Source organism: Lynx rufus, unplaced genomic scaffold, assembly GCF_022079265.1.
Source record: "Lynx rufus isolate CCGP_SWC_20201006 ecotype Redwood Valley unplaced genomic scaffold, mLynRuf1.p SCAF_5, whole genome shotgun sequence".
Classification (NCBI taxonomy): Eukaryota; Metazoa; Chordata; class Mammalia; order Carnivora; family Felidae; genus Lynx; species Lynx rufus.
The window spans coordinates 24,431,551-24,452,381 of NW_025814867.1; the positions used below are offsets into that span (position 1 = coordinate 24,431,551).

Below are 20,831 nucleotides of genomic sequence, written 5' to 3' on the forward strand. Positions count from 1 at the left end.
TTTTCTGAATTTTGGTTTTGTTTCTCTGCAGACGGTGGGTCCGGCTACTGTTTGGACGAGAGTTCCCCCTGCAGGATCTTCTGGTGGTCTGGGATGCCTTGTTTGCAGATGGCCTCAGCCTGAGTTTAGTTGATTATATCTTCATAGCCATGTTACTCTACATCCGAGATGCTTGTAAGTGTTAATGACCTTGCCTACATTCAAGTAGGTGGTCCTGAGTTTTTAAATTGTTTTATCTTTTAAATATATTTTATCTTTTATTCTGAATTACCATACCTACCTTTTTATAGTAGGTAATATATTGAAGTTTCAAAGGAGCATACTAAATATCTTTTTTGTTAGTTAACTATGTACATATTGGGAGATGTGGGTGATTTTATCCTGAGGGAATTGGAATATTCTTCAGAACTATTTTTCCAAAGACTTTACTCCTGCTTTAATCTCCTCATTATACACATTTGTGAAAAGCACATATGAAAAGCCAATATTTCAGATATGTTTAGAGCTCCACCTTCTGACAGGTAGGGAGTATTCAAAGATATTTATCAGGCTATTGGAGCTATTTTTGTAGTATCAACAACTTGCCAATAAAAAATAAATATTACATTTAAAGATATTTTAACTTCTTCTCAGTTATATTTTGGCCAAATGTATTTCTCAGTACATTGCCAAATGGTAGACGTATTCCTATCTCATCAGATCTACCTTGGGATGCTTGCCATAGCTGGAAAGCCAGTGCCTGTCTGTTGTGAGTACTCTTGTAATCTTCAGCTTGAAGAAAATACCAGAGCATGTTTTAAATTTCGAAATACCTCAAATTGTTTTCCTTCTCAGAAAAATAATCACTGTTCACAAAACAAGATTTGTAAGCCAAAGTATAATTAGGAAAGACTGCACAGAGTGATGATTAAATAGGAAATAAAAAAAAAAACTATCATAAGAGTAGGACTTTGTCAGCAGAACATAAACTGTTTGGAGTCATTCATGATCTCGACTGTTCCATTGCTTTGTGGCTCTCTTTATTTGCTCACTGAATACCAGTTGTGCCAGATGCTCTTCTTATGCCTCTGGTAACGCTAATAATATTCTTTAAAATTTTAGATTATACTTTTTTAATTCCCCCAAAATTACTTGAATGAATAAGTGACAGGAGCACCACATTTTATCTAAAAATTGTGAGTTTTTTCTGTGCCTTGAAGGTCAAATAGTTTGGGTTTTGACAGACAAAGTGGAAAGTTCCTTCTTTCTGAGTCAGAGCTAATCATATAAGAACATGGAAATTATAAGAGGTAACATCTGGAGAGTAGAGAAAGATGTTTGTGTTAGTGTTGATGGATACTAAATTTTAGGATATTCAATACTGCTCTCTCATTTTAAAGTAGTATGAATTTTTTTTTATTTTTTATTTTTTAAAATTTACATCCGAATTAGTTAGTAGTATGAATTTTTGAATGTAAATTAAAAAAAAAAGGAATGAGTTTTACTCTTTTAGAAAAAAATGGTTTGGGATATTTTCACAAAATATTCCAATGCAAACAACTGTTGAAATATATTCTGATTTTCTGTAGTCTTAAACAATTAAGTATTTGCTCTTTTCTTAACTTTGGTGTATCACAACTGTATATTTTGTAATTTAATCATTCTGTCTCCTATGCTGAGATCTACTTTTTGAAATCAATTTCATAAAACAGGTGAATTTTTGGCAGCTGAAGCCCTTACACACTTTCAGTCCATCCACTGATGTTATAAAACATATGCGCACATGTGGAAAAATGCAGGAGTAATGAAGTTGTTTATTCCTTTCAATATTTAGGCCAGTTTATTTTAATTTGCTTGTTTAAATCCATAAGAGTGGATGAGATCTCCTAAAAATAGGGTGACTATTAAGTTTTAGGGTCATTGCCCTTATGCTCAAGAAGTTTATCAACTAGCAGGAAAGACTGACATAATTAATTTCAAACTAACATATCCAGTGCTGTGGTTGAGGTGTGGATGGGTAGTATGTAAGTTTAAGGGAGAGGTACTGAACTCCCCTCTGGGTCAGCTGTGAGTGACTAGAGAAAATGGTGTAAGTGTCAGCAAGTTAAATAAGGGGATCTGAATTTCAGGTGGAAGGGACAGCATGAACAAATGCTTAAAAGTGAGAAACAGCTTAATGGGGGAGTGTGTGTGTGTGTGTGTGTGTGTGTGCAGGTAATTTGGTATTAGTGTGCAAATGGAGATTGACAGGTTATGAGACCAAAGAATCGTGAACAGGGATAGGATCGTGATGAAAGTCTTTATCCTGTAAATAATAGGGAGCTCCGGAAGGGTTCAGAGCAGAAGTATCATTGTTAGATCACTCTGGCGGCACTGTGGAGAACAGACGTAAAGGAGACAAGAGTAGAACAAGGAAATCCAGATAAAAGGTTATGACAGTTGTTCAGGGAAAAATGAAAGATTAGAGAAGTCTTCAAAATTAAATCAGCATGTCTTGGTGACTAAATATGGGTGAGGAGGAATAGGAAGTCCAAAATAGTCCCCAGTTTGGGGAGTTGAGTGACTAGGTAATATGTGTAACTTGGCTAGGAAATGAGGATTAGCATGTTTTAAGAATGGAAATGATTAAATTTTGGCCCCACTGATTATGCGATCTGTGAGAAATCATAACCTGAAGATTTGGAAAACAAAGCTCAATGTCAGTAGCAAGGCTACAGATTTAGTTTTACAAATGTTTAATAGGTATGTGTTAGTTAAAACCAGAATATTGCATGTGACCTCAGCAGGGTGACCATATATCCCGATTTGTATGGGACAGTCTTGGTTTACACCTGCTAATGAAGAGTAATAATTACTAATACTGCCCTCTTGTACTCTCAAAGACCCTCCGTTAGGATCATAAGAATTACATGGTCAGCCTACCTAAGGTGGGTGCTTATAGAAGGAGAAGATAGACAAAGGTAGAACTCTGCATTTAACATCGGTGTTTAAGGCATCAGAGAAGAAAGGGCTTGTGTTGTAACTTCACAAAACTGTGTTATCTGAGCCAGGGGAGGTAATGGGGGTTGAGAGTGCTGAGTACGATAAGGTAAAGGGGGAATGTCCATTCACTTGGCCCTGTAGGGGGACAATCATCAGATACCCTTGCCAGAATGGTTTAGTGGAGTGGTAAAGCAGAGGCTGGATTGCGATGGGTTGAAGAGTGACCAGACAGGTAAGAAGTATAAGAGCTTTCTCGGGGCGCCCGGGTGGCTCAGTCGGTTGAGCGTCCGACTTCGCTCAGGTCACGATCTCGCGGTCCGTGAGTTCGAGCCCCGCATCAGGCTCTGTGCTGACAGCTCAGAGCCTGGAGCCTGCTTCAGATTCTGTGTCTCCCTCTCTCTCCTGGCCCTCCCCCCATTCATGCTCTGTCTCTCTCTGTCTCAAAAATAAATAAATGTTAAAAAAAAAAATTAAAAAAAAAAAGAGCTTTCTCTATAGTTTTGTTGTTGTTCCCATTGCTTTCTATATGTATTACAGTTTCAACTTTAAAAATCAATAAAAAGGAAAGTATGTAGAGATAGCACATGTAGAGTAATCTTTAAAGACCGCAGAGCAGGGATGAAGAAAGATGTAGCTAGGGGTTAGTGGAGGGACAAGGAAAGTTGGATGGCTGTCTTTAGAATAAGATGAGAGCTCACTGGAGGCTGGAGAGAATCAACTGAGGATTTACTTCTCAGCCAGTCTTAAGTTGGTCCTTCAAGGTTCAACACTAGTTTCCCCCCCCCCCCCGTTCCATTGATGAGATCTATGAAAAGATAAATTATCCTGTTTATTTGAAGTTTTTGTTTATTGTTTATTCTTCATACCGACTCCCCTAACACCCAGCAAGAGGCCGGATTTTTTCTGTCTTGGTTTCCCTACCGTATCCCAGCATCTAGAACAGGGCCTGTTATGTAGTAATCTTGATGAGTATTTTTTGCGTGAAATGATTGAAGAAACAAGGGCTCAGAGGCAATGGAACAATGTTAGGAGTCCTATGGAACAGGAATAAAAGTTGGTACAGGTCCTGGATGAAGGCACTAGGCAGGTTTCAGAAGTAAACTAGTTGATTGGTGGAGAAGATGGGAAGTGGAGGAATTGCATGTCTGATACAGGAGGAGGCAAGGTTGTCTGCTGTGAGTGAGGCATGGTAGGATTAGGGAGCTTAGGGGAATGCCTGGGGAGTGTGAGAGAGATGGCTGACCATGGACTAGGACAAGCTGGTCTAGCTGTTGAAGATCCTGTCCTGCAGAGACTAATAGTGGGCAATAGAACCAGGCCTCAAGGTTAGGATTTTCAGAGCCACACACTGCAGTCCAGGCAAACAAAGGAAGCAGATAATGATCTAGGCTCCAAGCTAGGCCCACATGCAAATGAATTAGGCAGAACTGAAGGGAAACAAAAGGGTGGAGGGTGTTGAGTGCATTTTTGAGAGAGTGATTTGGAATGTGTAGGGAGGGAAGCATGGCCAGGAAAAGACTGTGGGGAAATCAGAGTATGAAGGGATTCAAGGTAGGGTGTATGAGACTTTAAAGCATCAGAGGTGTGGTCAAACAGAGGATATTGAGCAGTTATGGGTGTGACCCGGATGGTTGGAGTTAGGTAAAGGGAAGGTAAGTAAGTCATTGGAGAGATCGAGAGATTGTACAGGAGGTGGGATTTTTGTTTGGTCCTCTATGGACACTTCACCAAGAATCATGGTAGGAAAAGATGTAGAAGGGAGCACAGTGGGCCAGACTTTAAAAGCCTCAACTAAACGCAGAAGAACGACCAAGAAAACAGCTTTTATTCAGTCATTTATCAAAGAATCAACCATTCAATCAGAATTTACTGAGTGCCTGCTATTTGCTTGCCATCATGGTGCATAGATGGCAGTGATGAAGGAGCATGATGAAGGTTTAGACGTATGGCATGAACTTTTGAGGAAAGGAGGTTTGATGGTAATATCAGAAGCCATGGCACCCCTCACCTCACTGCTGAAGGTTGCAGAGAGCTGGGCCCAGAGGGAAAGGAGTTTTTCCTCAGAAGAAAAAGATTAAGAGGGAGAGGAATAGCAGAAAGAGGACACAGAACAGGACTGGGCAGTATGCGTGGGAAGCAGTACTAATAAATGAGCTTACATTTTAGGCCACGGTGAAGGACAAGAGGAAGGTGGACAGTTTGTTCCAAGTGGAACTTTGGTGTCAAGTTTTTATTCTGTCTCAGTGGATTCTGAATCATGATGCACTGCCTGGGGCATCCAGAGTGATGATGTTCAGTTATAGCTAGTAGTTTCAAGCCCATTCATTCAAAAAATCCTAAATGAATTCCACTACCTGAGGCTATGGGCATTGCACGCATTCTTTTGGAGCTGTAGGTGATATAGTTGTAGCTCAAAGAATGGTGCGCTTGGGGAAACTAAAAGAGCCTTCCGCCAGTGACGGCAGCTCCCTAGGGGTTCAGTGCAGGACTTCAAAGGGCCTGTGATCATCCTGATGCTGTGCAAAACATTGTGAACATGTGCATTTCCCTGGGCCAGAGGCATATAATTTACATCATCTTCTTAAAAGGATATATAACCTAAAAAATGGTTAAGATTCACTGCATCTAGTCTAAAATCCTGATTTTACAAGCACTGATAATGAGGCCTGAAGATATATTGAAGTCCTAACCTCTGGTACCTCAGAATATGACCTTTTTGGAAATAGCTTGTTGCAGATATAATTAGTTAAGATGAGGTCATATTGGAATAGGGTGGGCCTGTAATGCAATATGACTAGTGTCCTTATAAAGAAAAAGCAAATTTAGGGGCACCTGGGTGGCTCAGGCGGTTAAGTGTTGGACTTCAGCTCAGGACATGATCTCACGGTTCGTGGGTTCAAGCCCCATGTTGGGCTCTGTGCTGACAGCTTAGAACCTGGAGCCTACTTCAGAGTCTGTGTGTCCCTGTCTCTCTGCCCCTCCCCCACTTGTGCTCTCGCTCTGTCTGTGAGAAATAAATAAGCATTAAAAAAATTTAAAAAGAAGAAAAAGAAAAAAGAAAATTTGGGCCCAGAGGCATGCAAAGAGGAAAGTTGATGTAAAGACACACCGGGAGAATAATGCCATTTGAAGACAGAGGCACAGATTGGAATGATGCATCTACAAGCCAAGGAGCAAGGATTTTTAGCTGTTACCACAAACTAGGAGAAAGGCAAAGACAGATGTTCCCTCAGAGCCTATGAAGGAACAAGCCCTGCCTACTAGAAGCTAGAAGACACAAGGAAGGATTCTTCCCTGCAGGTTTGAGGGGGAACGTGGCCCCATCAACACCTTGACTTCAGACTTATGTACTCTAGAGCACTTCGACAATAAATTTCTCTGGTTTTGAACTATCCAGTCTACCTTGGGTGCAGCGGCTCTAGCACTCTATTCCAGTGCCCTTCGCAGTTAAGCAGTTTAGAACTTGGGATTGGATCTGAGTGCCCTGCTTCATTCTTGTTCTGCCCCAGTAGTGAGCTACTGTCAGTATCTCATACTTAGTTTTTAACAAAAGTATTCTTACAGTTTTCTTTCATTACCTTGAACCAAGCTTTCATTCACTTTAAAAGTAGTTTGTCAGGCAAGTAGAGTATTCAACCACTTAATAGATTTCCTACAAACATTGCATTTTTTTGAGGCTTCAGAGATTCAGCCCAACCTCCACGTTTAGAAGTTAGGAAGCCAGATCAAGACCATAGGGCTAGAGCAGGCTGGTTCTTACATCACCTTTTCCGTTCCTCAAGCCCTACCTTGATTTTATTAAGTATAAGTAAAATTTCATATTGGAAGAATAACAATATGAACATTATCTATATAGATTTTAAAATTTAACCATTGAAGTGATGGGGTCAAATGGCTGTTCTTTGAATGAAACTTTTGCTTTACTACAGATACATGGTATCCATTTCTGAATAATTCCCAAACATTTTAATAAAACCATCATGTTTACTTTCTTATGTGTTATAATAAGTGGTTTTTTTTAATTCTTTGCTGGATTATGTGGATTAAGTTTGTGTATATTAATAAAGGTTAGGAGATAAGGAAATCTGATCATGAACCATTACTCCTGCAATAGTTTATTAATACCCATACTCTCATCACACTATTGTTTTTACTGACTTATTCTGTACTGAAATAAAGTCACTCATGTTGTTCCCTCCTTCCCCTGGCTCTATCTGCCTAAATGGTGCTTCTGTTTTCAGGTCTAGGGCAAGACAGCTTTTTCCCAAACTTTCCCCATTATTCTAGCCCATACTGACCTCTCGCTTTTGCATTCCTATAAGATTTTAATCAATACAATTCAGCATGGCATTTAATTATACTCCATCTTATGTTGTTCTTTCTTGCATGTTAGTCCCATCTTCGAAAGTAGATTTTTAGCTCTTCAGGACCAGAACCACATGTGTTACAATTCTTCCCTAACCCTCAGAGCATCTGAAGCTTTTCATGTGCTCAGTATATGGGGTGATCTCAGATGGAAGGGTACCCTGGAGACCTGGGATGTTGGTGGAATGGATATGTATGCAGTAATTGCTGAGAAGACAGAAGAAACTCTTAGAATATGAATTCAAATAGATTTTTTAAAATACCCTTTTCAATATGGCTTTTGTAAAGAAAGCATTGTCTACTTTTTAAGTATCTAAAAATTTTTACATTTGTTTTTTATTGATTTAATTTTTATTAGCACCAAAGAAAAACATTTTCCCTCATTTACAATATACCATACCTTTTATTTGTCTTGTAGATTGCATTAATAGCTAAAATACTATAATCAAATTCTTTTAACAGTAGATTTTCCTAGCTAGAAAGTAACTCTTAAATGTTATTGTCTCTTTTAATTTACCTTCGCTCTGAATACTTTGTAAATGGAAAACTTTCCTTCTTGGTACTTCTACCCACTTCCTACCTTGTTTTTTCGCCAACGTAAACATGTCACAACACTGTAATTTTCCTGGGTTTTCTGTAGGGTGTCTTTAGCCATTCCTCGGTCTGGCCTGGCATGGCAATTGGGTCATCTTGGTAGTTTGAAACTGTGCCTTTTTATTTCATTTTAGATCTCTTCAGCAGCTACCTGTTTCTCTGCCAGTGTTTCCATCTGTCCTACCCCAGAATTTCTGTTTCTCTATTTTCTTGTTAAGATCATGTTCCGTATTATACTGATGTCAAAATACAGTTTATTTCAACTACAAATTGAATTTATTTGTCTTTTCTGGAAAAGCTTTACCCAACCTCGGTGACTAAGAAACAAAGGCTCTCTTAAATTACATAGTAGTGTGTCACAGAGTTTTTATCAAAACACAAATTAGTGGTCTTATTTTTAAAGGAGTGTTTAAGCACTTCCTGACTGCCAGCTCTCTTCCCACTCAGACATTAAATATTGCCAGTCACTTTATGACCATCTCAGGTATGAGTATTAATATAACCCTTTGAATTACAAATACCATTTATATTACTTTATATTTTAGTTTAAAATTTTTCTAAAATCTCACTAACAGGCTGATACATAATAGTAGCACATTTTTTTATGGTTAGATTTTTTTCAATAGACTTTTTCTTTAATGTTTCTTTTTTTGGGAGAGATAGAGACAGTGCAAGCAGGAGAGGGGAGAGAGAGAGAGAGAGGGAGAAAGAGAGAGAGAGAGAGAGAGAGAGAATATGAATATCCCATGCAGGCTCCATGTTGTCAGCACAGAGCCCAGTGTAGGGCTTGAACTCAAAAACCACAAGATCATGACCTGAGCCCAAATCAGGAGTCAGCTGCTTAACCAATGAGATACCCAGGTGCCCCACTGGACCTTAGTTTTTAAAGAAATTTTAGGTTCACGGCACAGTTGAGCTGAAAATACAGAATTCCCGGATACTCCCACCCCCACATACACAACAGCCTACCCCACTGTCAGCATCCCTCACCACGGTGGTGTATTTGTTATAATCAAGCCTATAGTGACACATCATTATCACTTAAAGTGCCTAGTTTACAATACTATTCACTCTTGATGTTATACCTTCTGTAGGTTTGGACAAATGTATAGTGACATCTGTTCATCATTCTAGTAGTATCTGATAGTTTCCCTGCCCTAAAAATCCTCTGTGCTCTGCCTCTTCATCTCTTTGGCCCCTGTAACCCATGACAACCACTGATTTTTTTTATTGTCTTCATAGTTTTACCTTTTCCAGAATATCATATAGTTGGGATCATACAGTACATAGCCTTTTCAGATTAGCTTCTTTCACTTAGTAATACCCATTTGAGTTTTCTCTTTGTCTTTTTATGGCTTGATAGCTAATTTCTTTTTAGCTCTGAATAATATTCCATTGTCTGGTTATACCACAGTTTATCCACTCACCTACTAAAGGATGTCTTAGTTTCTTCCAAGTTTTGGCAACTATAAATAAGGCCACTACAAATATCAGTGTGCAAGTTTTTGTGTGGACGCGAGTTTTCATTTCATTTGGGTAAATCTCAAGGAGCCTGATTGCTGGATAGGATGGTAAATGTCAGGAACTCAGTTGAGCTGGGCAAAAGAGAGACCTGAGCTATTAGGTGTTAGAGTATCCAATTAGAGAAACAAGCCAAAAATGGAAGAGTTAAGCCTTTAATCACTGTGGTGATATAAGCAAGAGTCAAAAACTGGAGAAAATGTCAACTCCATCTGCTTCATTTCACCCATGGAATGGTACATTGGTTGAGGGTCAGATAGATCAGCATGTATGTGGGGTCATCTCACTGTTGAAGGAGCCCTGAACAAAAGATTCTGGTAGTTTAAGGACCCTGAGATGGCTGTGGTTTGGGGGCAGGGTTGGGGGATTGAGGTGAAAAGACTCGAAATGGAAAAGAACTGGGTGCTAAGTCAGATGAAGAAAAATGTTTTCAAGAGTTCTTCCGATCCCCATAAGAGGTCCTGGCAGAAGCACCTGAAAAGGACCTGTGCCCTAGAGCTCAGATAAAGAAAACTAGGAATGAAAGCACCAGGGCTAGGAATATAAACATGTGAAAGATAATGGTGGCTAAGTTGGACAAGACGTTGACTGCATATCCTGTCAGAGACTAGAGTGCCCTGGCTATGCACCATGTCTGGTGTGGGGTGGACCGTTTCCCCCTGTGACCTATCAGGTAGAAGTTTTTGTATTAGTCAGAGTTTTCCAGAGAAAAAGAACCAATAGAATATAAACTCAGATATAATGAGGACATTTATTATAGGAATTGGCTCCCTCAGTCATGGAGGCCTGGAAGTCTCACCATCAGGCATCTGCAAGCTGTAGAACCAAGAAAGCCAGTGGTGAGATTCAGTCTCAGTCTGCAAGCCTGAGAACTAGGGGTCCTGTGGTGGAAATCTCGGAGTCCAAAGGCTTGAGGATCAGGAGCTCTGATATCCAAGGGCAGGAGAAAATGGATATTCCAGCTCAAGAATAGAGAAAGAATTCACCTTTTCTTCACCTTTTTGTTCCATTTGGGACCCCAATGGATTGGCTGATGCCTACTGTTTTTAAGGGCAAATCTCTTCACTCAGTCTGCTGACTCAGATACTAATCTCTTCCAGATACATACTACAGACACACCCAGAACTAATGTTTTGCATACTATTTGGGCATCCTATAGGCCAAACTGATACATAAAATTAACTATCATATCTTTGTAATTGCCTGTGATCAGACCTGAAAAATCACAACATAATTGCTAAACTATCTTCTAAAATGGCTATAACCACTTTTCATTACCTTCAATGAATGAAAGTTCTCGTAGCTCCACATTGTCACCAGCATTGGGTGGTGTCATTGTTTTTGATTTTGACCATTCTAATATGTATCGCATTGTCTTTCATGTCAGGTTTTTTTGCTTGAAAATAATTTTAATTTCTGCAACTACAGGAATGGAGTTATGAAAGGATAACTATTCTCCTAGTGACATTCTATTTCATGTTCAAAATCATAGTTCATACCCTATTCTGGCCTTTTATAAAGGGGAGGAAGTAGTCTTCTCTCCTAATGCCCAAATCTTGCCTTTCCATGTTCTTACTCCCATCCCACATTTTCCCCTCGCCCTAGAAAGCCATATAACAGATGGATTCAGGAACTCTAGGATAACTTAAATGGGCAAAAGCCAACAAAATTATATCCATCACTGGAATCTTACCCAGAAATATTCAAGATTCCATGTCCATCTGTTGCTGTCAAAATACAATGTGAATAGTCCTGCAAGTTGACTAGAGCCATTCTGTCTGATGATTAGAGAAAAGGAGATGGTGATCTTGGGTTTCCTGACTACTAACTTCCCCAGCTTTTTCACTTAACCTTCTTCCTTACCTTTCCCCACTCCGTTGCCTCCTCACCTAGATTCTTCTTCCCTATCAGTTCATCTGCCCAGATGCTGAGTAGAAATATCATTAAAGAAGTAATTAAAGATATCAGACATGAGATGTTATACTGATACCCTGCATTTACCCCTGTTGCTTCTGAAACCCCATTAAAATAACATAAACCCATGGGACCCAGAGAATTAGGAAGGAGATTACAGAGATTTTGGAAGCAGGAAATCAGATGGGTGAATGATAACTGACAGATCTGAGAAGGCTCAATACAAATTTGATCATGGAGGAAACCAAGAAATAATCCATAAAATTCCTAAAAGTAGAGAAATTGGCAGTGCTAGGTATCTCTGAAAATTGGTAGAGGAAGGGAAAAGGTTAAGACTAAAAAACAAGGGGTACCTAGGTAGCTCAGTGGGTTAAGCGTTTGACTCTTGATTTCAGCTCGAGTCATGATCTCATGAACTGTGAGATCAAGCCGCAAGCTGGATTCTGTGCTGACAGCACAGAGCCTGCTTGGGATTCTTTCTCTTTCTCTGCCCCTCACGGGCTCATGCTCGCTCGTGCACGCTCTCTCCCTTTCTCGCTCTGTCAAAATAAATATATATTTTTTAAAAAATCTAAAAACAAGAACTGGTTGAAAGTCTATTTAAGAAGCTGTTATAGGGGCGCCTGGGTGGCGCAGTCGGTTAAGCGTCCGACTTCAGCCAGGTCACGATCTCGCGGTCCGTGAGTTCGAGCCCCGCGTCGGGCTCTGTGCTGACTGCTCAGAGCCTGGAGCCTGTTTCCGATTCTGTGTCTCCCTCTCTCTCTGCCCCTCCCCCGTTCATGCTCTGTCTCTCTCTGTCCCAAAAATAAATAAACGTTGAAAAAAAAAAAATTAAAAAAAAAAAAAAAAGAAGCTGTTATATACTCAGATCTCCAACCTGTACCTCCAGGATTTATCCTGGAGGCAGTAAAATGGAGGATCTCCGGACTAGGGACTCAGGGAGTTTCAGTAAACATGGAGCCCAGCAGTATTCTTTACCATCTTTAGTGTTCCCAGAACACTAAAACCAGACTCTCCCCCTCTATACAAAGTTTGGGGGATTCTTCTCTGGCAAAACCCAAGAAAAAAATGCCTAAAAGTCTAGGCTCAGGGATTACTCAAGAATGACCTGTGTAAACCCTAGAGTTAACAGACCTACCCATCAATGCACAGACACCTTCAAGTTATCTCTGTACTACCCCACTCTTAGACATGACCAGATAGCCAGAAATCACTGAACATTTGAGGAAAACATCAAAATGAAAGCAGAGATCTAAACAAGCAGCCGGGAGAAAAAACAACTGTGAGTACACAGAGACTATATAGGGAGGAGGAAAAGTCTCAGAGAACTAAGAAAAACATAATTCAAAGGAAAAAGTGTAATTGAAAGTTACAATATGAAAATAAGGTGGTTGGAATATAAAACTGAAAAAGTATCCCAAAAAGTAGCACATAAAATAGATTTAGAAAATAAAAAAGAAAATTAAAGGATCTGGCCAGGAGATCCAACATCTAGATAATGAGATTTCTTTTAATAGAGAAAGAGAGAGGGGCGCCTGGGTGGCGCAGTCGGTTAAGCGTCCGACTTCAGCCAGGTCCTGATCTCGCGGTCCATGAGTTCGAGCCCCGCGTCACGCTCTGGGCTGATGGCTCAGAGCCTGGAGCCTGTTTCGGATTCTGTGTCTCCCTCTCTCTCTGCCCCTCCCCCGTTCATGCTCTGTCTCTCTCTGTCCCCAAAAAAATAAATAAACATTGAAAAAAAAAATTAAAAAAAAAATAGAGAAAGAGAGAAAGAGAAGAAAGACAAACACGGGATAAACAAACAAAAAAGAAAAACAGAAGGGAGAAAATCATCAGTGAAGCAATTAAAGAGAAACTTCCAATTGAACAGAAAAACATGAGTTTCTAAATTGAAAGGTCCATTATATCTGAAAATGCATGCAAATTAAGGTACACTAGTACGAATTTAGATGGGGGGTGGAAAAGATAAACTGGTCACATAGAAGAATGTGAATTAGAATGGTTTGAGACTTTTTCACTGGAAGACAAAATACTCTGGAACAGGGCTCCCAATTTTCTGTAGGAAAAGTATTAACAGCCTGGAATTCTGTACCTAGCGTAACAATTAAGTGTCAAAATAAAATCTTTCAAACAGAGAAGCTTTCAAAAAATTTCCTGTCCTGTCCCTAAAGCTTTTAGAGGATGTGCTCCACCAGACTGAGTGTATAAAGCTAGAAAGAAGCTAGGTACTCTAGGAAATAAGGATACAACATTTGCAAGAGGTAAAGGGCCTCCCCAGGATGAGAGAACAGGCCAGAGAGCTCCTGATAAATTTCCTCAAAAAAATAAAATTTAAAAAAAAAAAGAAAGAAATTGACAGAAACACCTAAAAATTGATTTGAATTTTTGAAAATGGATATATACAACTGGGATAGTGTTTAAGGTTAAATTTGTGTTAAATAACTACATGACATGGCAAATGGAAAAGGAGACAGTTATAAACCCCAGGAAAGAAAAGAGGTTGTGGAAAAAAATACTTTCTACAAATAATTAAAAGTCACTGTATTTTTGAAGTAACCTTATTATGTAAATTCGTTAACATTTTTCTTGATAATTTCTTACTGTCTGCTCTGTCATATGCATACATTGCCCAAATTTAGTTGCATACAAAAATCGCATTTTTCCAGCAATTGCTGCCCATTGTACCCCTCTGCCCCTTTCCTACTTCAAGTATTCATCTTCTCCCCTCTGTAGTATTACTAGGAACTTGAGCTGACCCCCTGCATCTTGTCCCTCTTTTCCTCCCTCCACTGATCACTCTGTGCTGGCATTAATCTTTCTAAAACCAAATGTGATTACATTACTTCAGTCCTTCCGTGAGGGTTAACGAACACAGAGTGAAATCTGAACTCCATCCCCTGTGTACAGGCTAAGACTGCCACTTGCTTCCATGCCTCCATTTCTCTGCAGCACTCCGCCATCGGGCCACTCAGTGTCCTGCTCTGTGGACTTCGATTTGCTGGCTGGTCCTCTCTGCCTTTGAGGCCTTCCACCCTGGGAGCTGTCCCAGCCCTTCGCATGTGCCATTGTTACCAGCTGCCTCCTATGTTGCAGTCAGCCTTATGCTTGTCTTCCACCATGCTATCAAGAGAAAGCTGAGATTGTATCTTATTTCTCGTCATGTCCATAACACTTAACTCAATGTGTGGAACAAAATAGGTATTTAACAAATGCTAGTTAAATAAGTGAATCGTGAAGGGCAACAAAAGAAAGAGATAATGTCAACACTTCTCAAATATCTCTGTACCTCCACCATTTCTACTGACACATCTGTGTTTCTGAGTAAGGAATTAAAAATCATGAAGCAATGAAATAAAATGTACCTATATCTATATACCTATATTCAGATTAACAAATAATTGATTAAAAACCTGACCTATGGTTTTCCTTCATTTGGATCAAAATTGAGAGGCAAAAATTATAAATCAGGCTTATTAAACATGAGTCTCTAAATTGAAAAGGTTCATTATATATTAATTTTTTTTATTTTAGAGGAAGAGAGAGAGAGAGCAGGGGAGGGGCAGAGAGAGAGAGGAAGAGAGAATCCCAAGCAAGCTTCATGCCCAGTGTGGAGCCCAATGCAGGGCTAGATTCCACAGGATCATGACCTGAGCAGAAATCAAGAGTTGGACCAGCTGAGTAACCCAGGTGCCCCTCTTTGTGGAAGTTTTAAACAGAGTTCTGATTTTTATGGAAGTTATACATGTACATACTTTAAAAAGTCAAATCAGGGGCGCCTGGGTGGCGCAGTCGGTTAAGCGTCCGACTTCAGCCAGGTCACGATCTCGCGGTCCGGGAGTTCGAGCCCCCATCAGGCTCTGGGCTGATGGCTCAGAGCCTGGAGCCTGTTTCGGATTCTGTGTCTCCCTCTCTCTCTGCCCCTCCCCCGTTCATGCTCTGTCTCTCTCTGTCCCAAAAATAAATAAACGTTGAAAAAAAAATTTTTTTTAAATAAAAAGTCAAATCATTCTATAAGGCTGGATACAAAATTAACACTTGCTCCTAGTCCCCAGGCCCATGTGCTTTCTTTTAGCTGACCAAAAAAACATTTGCCTTCCATATTGTAAAGAAAAAAAAAAAATCCTAATGTTACTAACTCTCACTTTAAATGTTGTCTACTGACTTCTCATTCAAGAAAACGAAGCTTTAACTCATCCTTAGCACTGAAGGCCAACCCCTGCCAGCCCCCACATCACAAATGCATTCCTTATCTCCCTACCCCTATGACATTATACCATAATTTTGGTTAAATCAACTTTAACCAGAGGCAAATGTTACTACAGCTGAGCAATACAGTGTATCATAACTATACTCACACCCTACCCACTGCCAATTCTCTACTCAGATACTTGTTTACTTACTACCTTTCATTTGACAACACTGTATGTTTAAAGATATAAAGTCTTGAGTAGAGATCTCTTAGGTTGTTTGATCTCTGATTAAAATAAATTCTGTTTAAAGCATATTAAGCTTGGAGCGCCTGGGTAGCTCAGTTGAACATATGACTATTGGTTTCAGCTCAGGTCATGATCAGTTCGTGGATGTGAGCCCCACATTGAGTTCCATGCTGACAGTGAGGAGCCTGCTTGAGATTCTCTCTCTCCCTCTCTCTCTCTCTGCCCCTCCCTGCTCTTGCATGCTCGCTTGCTCGCTCTCTCTCAAAAAATAAACATTTAAAAAATCGTTATAAAGTGAAGCAATAAGAGGAGCACTTTTATTTTTTATTTTTATTTTTTAAATGTTTATTTTTGAGAGAGAGAGAACGCAAGCAAGGGAGGGGCAGAGAGAGGGAGACACGGAATCCAAATGCTGAGCTGTCAGCATAGAGCCCAATGCGGAGCTCGAACTCACGAACCAGGAGATCATGACCTGAGCCAAAGTCAGACGCTTAACTGACTGAGCCACCCAGGCGCCCCAAGAAGACCACTTTTTAAAGTTTTTTTTTTTTGTTTTTTTTTTTTTTTTTTTCTGGGAGTGCCTTGGCTGCTTCAGTCAGTACAGCATTCAACTCTTGATCTTGGGGTTGTGAGTTTGAGACCCACGTTGGGTGTAGAGAGTACTTAAAAGTAAACTCTTAAAAAAATAAAAAATAAAAAAATAAAAATTTCTAAAGAGTAGGCTACTCTGAATTTGAGATTCTCCTCTTTCCAAAAATCTAATTTAAAATTCTCATACTTCTGAGCAAAATCTACTGGAGAAATAAAGAGCATCCCATTGCTTACAGAAGAGTGTGTGTCCATCTTGGGTTTTGAGGATGGATGTTGCAGTGATTGACGGCGCTAAGAGCGGCAGTGGTCACAGCGGCAACCGGGGAAGAAGACCCAGAAGGACACAGTCTTAGGAGGATCATAAACACTGGGTGAAAGTCATTTTGTATGGAGAAGGATATTACTCTGTTTTATATTTGGCTTTCTCCAAGACTGAAAAGAATCAGTTTCATTCATTTTATTTACGATTACTCCCTGCCCCAACCTGGTTTTTTGGTCCATCTGAAATCCAATTTTATATGTTGCCATTTTATAACTGGGAAAGTCAAAATAGTAAGGGTTTTAAATAGTGGAAGACAATAAATGCAAAAATTATTTCTTTTTTCCTTCATGTATTAGGTCTTCGACAAGTATTTTTTCAGAGCACATAGCATTTATTGACTGTCTTCTGCATGCCAGGTAACTTGCGAGACACTTAAAATACATGTTGGCTTTGTTTTCAGTGTAGAGGTAGAATAAATTATTTTAAAGCCTTGAGGTTTTCTTTTTTGTTATTCTTGTTAGCTAATTATTTTTATTTTACATTTAATCCATGATTATTTGATTAATATACCTCTTTATAGGTAACTACAAAATTTATGCCTATTTCTAAATATTTACTATACTTGCCCTCATATACGGAGACCTTTATTTCAGTGTATCTTTGAGGCTTCTCTGTCGCTCACAACATAGTTGGTGTTCAGAGGCCATCTGCCCTGTGTCTGAACTTGACCTCTGTACATGGATACTCCTGTCGTGACATTTTCTGCTAGGAGTGCAGCAATGTGTAAGATATAGCGATGGAGAATGAGGCTGTCAGCTGCACAGACCTGGGTTCATTCAGCGCTGTCTCTGCCATTCAGGAGCCCAGTGGCCTTGAATGTGTTGTTTATCCTCTCTGCACTGCTGTCTCCTCATCCACAATGTGGAGTTGATGACCACAGGTTCCTTAGTAGGGATTAGCAGGACTCACAGGATATTTGTATAATGTATGGCAAGTTGCCAGGCACATTATAGATGCTTAATAAGTGATAGCTATTACTTTTTTAATTTTAGAGAAATTAAAGGAAGTCTACATTTAGTTTTGTGTTCTTTGGTAGTTGTTCCCAGTCCATTTTGTCAACTTGAGAAAGTAAGTATATCTAAATATAAAATTAAGTAATTAGAATAAAGTGTTTTATTTGCGAGTTTTACACTTGTAGGTACAGTTAACTTTGAATTATATGTAAGTTATTTAACCATATTGCTTTAGGCTTTCTCAAAACAGTATCATCCTCTGATTATCTTTACTGATTTCATTATTTTTTTGTTTTCTTATTACTGGAGAGACTATTTAAACTAGCTCCCTTAGACACCTCCAGAACATTCGTGTGCCATGTAGAGGTAGAGACAGAGAAGTCAGCTCTGCTTCGTGCGGAGGGAGTGCCGTTCAGCAAGAATTAAACAAGATGGGAAACACACTACCTTGCATCTGTGCCACCCTTATAGGAACCCTGCGCGTAGTGTAAGCATCATTATCTGTTTTATAAATGGGAGAAATAAAGCTCATGAAGTTAAGCGCCTTGCCTAGGTCACACACGGAGTAAGCGAGCATTCTGAAGTAGATCTAATCTAGATTCTAACTTAGATCATCCGATTCCAAATCCAGTCTGTTTTCCTAGGTACCACTTACATTTGTCTCCATCGTCTCCGAGTGAGCTCTTCAGGGTGTGCAGCTTCGGTACTTTGTTTTGAAAGCATATACATACTTGGTTTCAAATGCAGGGAGATAGCAAAAATCAGCCTTTTTACTTGTTTTCCTGTGTCACTGCCCTGCTCTGATAGAAGAAGCACTAGAGAAGGAACAGCACTGCAGATGAGTTTCTCACGTGCAACAACAATCTGCTGTAAAGATCAAAACTAAATTCTTATTCAATCAGATCCCTGCTATTTTGTTTGTAAACCAGCTTGTGTTATTCTCTCTTGCCTACTCTTAATTGGGCACGGCAATTCAAAATGGACTTAACGCTTCGCGTATGCAATTGCAAATTAAAAGTGCTCTAAACGGGGGCGCCTGGGTGGCGCAGTCGGTTAAGCGTCCGACTTCAGCCAGGTCACGATCTCGCGGTCCGGGAGTTCGAGCCCCGCGTCAGGCTCTGGGCTGATGGCTCAGAGCCTGGAGCCTGTTTCCAATTCTGTGTCTCCCTCTCTCTCTGCCCCTCCCCCGTTCATGCTCTGTCTCTCTCTGTCCCAAAAATAAAATAAATAAATAAATAAATAAATAAATAAAAGTGCCCTAAACGTACAAGTTTTCATTAATAGATATAGTATTATCTGAAGACAGTGGGCTATAGGGGAGGTAAAACTTTACCTACACCCATTTAGGTTTTCAGCTGCATTCTTTAACAAAAAGCATATTAATGAGAAAAACAGAAGTTTATTAACATCTATCTTATTATATAATTATATATGTGTTAATTATATAATCATATATTTTAATATTATTTTAATCTTAATAAAATATTTATAATTATATAATTAATACATATTGACATGTATATAAAAATGTGTGTCTCATTTGTATTTGGTACTCAGGGAATAATGAGCAAATCTCAAAGATATGGCTTTAGAATTTAGGATTAAATACTGTCTTAATAAAGAAAGGGGAGAGAGGATGTAGATCTCATAGAGGAAAATAAATGATTTTTAGGAAAGACAGTGGACCCTTAGAAGAATAGATGAGAGGTATGAGTTTGTGACCAAGTTTGTCCTGGGGGAATTTATGACCATTGACTTCCTTTTGGAGGATTTATCTTTAGGCAGATAAGGGGAGTTCAAAGAAAGCCTCACTCTGTTTTTGTTGTTTTTCAAGTGCCTATAGCTCAAAATAATCAGTATACCAAAGGGACATATTTGGGGGTGGCATGTCCTGAACTCCCATAGCAGTATCTCACTTCACAAATTTGCACGTCACCCTTGCTCAGGGACCACGCTGACTCTGTATTGTTCCAGTTTTAGCACATGTACTGCCGAAGTGAGCACTCTACAGCAGTATTTCAGCTGGCATGTTCTGCTACCCTTCAGAGCTCAGATTCATTTGCAATTATATCCCTAGTGCCAGTGCCTAGCGGTCTCTGTGTGTCCGGGATATAGTAGATGCTCAGGAAATGTTCATCGCATTCAGTGTCTGGGTGGATGAAAGGGAGAAATGAGAGAAAGAATGTTAGCTCCTTCTTTCACTCTGCAAGTAGGATATTATTAACGCATTAGTTGGCTTCCCTTACATGTTTTACAGCTTCTGACAGCTTCAAAAGTTCTTTCAAGTTGTAATAACAGGACCGTTGCCCTTGTGCCTCCAAATAAGTGCCTGTCTATATCAGGCCATTCTAGAGACAGGGTTATGCTGACCATCCAGGCTGCTTAAAACTGCTACAACAAGGGTAGTAATACTAACTGGCTTTTCTGTTTGCAGTGACTATTGCATTCATTATGGCATCTGATTTTTAAAACAACTGCCTTTTCAAAACAAAGCCACGTATTAGAGCGCAGACCCTGTAGCTAGATTTCTGAATTTCAAATCTTGCACCGCTACCAACTCACTGTGTGATTTGGGCAAATGAGTCAGCCTTTCAAAGTATTAGTTTTCTCATCTGTAAACAGGGATGATAACTATACCCTTATAATAAGATAGTCGTGGAAATTAAATGAGATAATGTAGGGAAAATTCTTAGCATAGGGCCTGGTCTCAGAAAGCCTTCGATAATTTTTTTGTCATCTTAGTGGTAGTCATAATAATAACTGCTTCTTGTTACACATCTGCCCTTCTTCGCTTTAATTTTCTACAGAGTAAGGACTGTGTTTTGTTTATTTCTGCCTCCCCGCCCAACGTGGGGCTTGTCATGGGTTAGGTACTCAACAAATAACTATTGGATTGAATAAAGCAGGCAGATAATTTTTTTAACAGGAAGTTGTATTCCAAATGACTGGTTTAAGCTCGGAGAGGTTACCAACAGGTTTCGAGCAGCTGCTATAAATCAGCCATACAGTATGTCCTTTAATCTTAAGGCAACTTTATGAAAGGTTCATATGGTGTCCCAGAATTCAAACCCACATCTTTGAGTCCCGAGCCCAGAACCATTCCCACAAAACCCTCCTGCCTCTCTTACAAAATATACAAGAATTCTTTCCGGGTCATTATATACTAGTATATAA

At 39.6% G+C, this 20,831-nt stretch overlaps 1 protein-coding gene and 1 non-coding gene across 3 annotated transcripts in view; one reads left to right on the plus strand and one right to left on the minus strand.

Annotated features, from left to right (window-relative positions):
• The window catches only part of TBC1D5 (TBC1 domain family member 5), a 549,135-nt gene that overhangs the window by 401,304 nt on the left and 127,000 nt on the right, over positions 1 to 20,831 (plus strand). For both annotated transcript variants that reach the window (XM_047100344.1, XM_047100345.1), the window contains one exon: positions 32 to 174. In XM_047100344.1, coding sequence (XP_046956300.1) covers positions 32 to 174 — 143 coding nt within the window. The remainder of the gene's footprint in view (positions 1 to 31; positions 175 to 20,831) is intronic.
• LOC124527392 (U6 spliceosomal RNA) lies at positions 19,559 to 19,661 on the minus strand. The gene has a single exon (XR_006965851.1). It is a non-coding gene; the product is annotated as a U6 spliceosomal RNA (small nuclear RNA).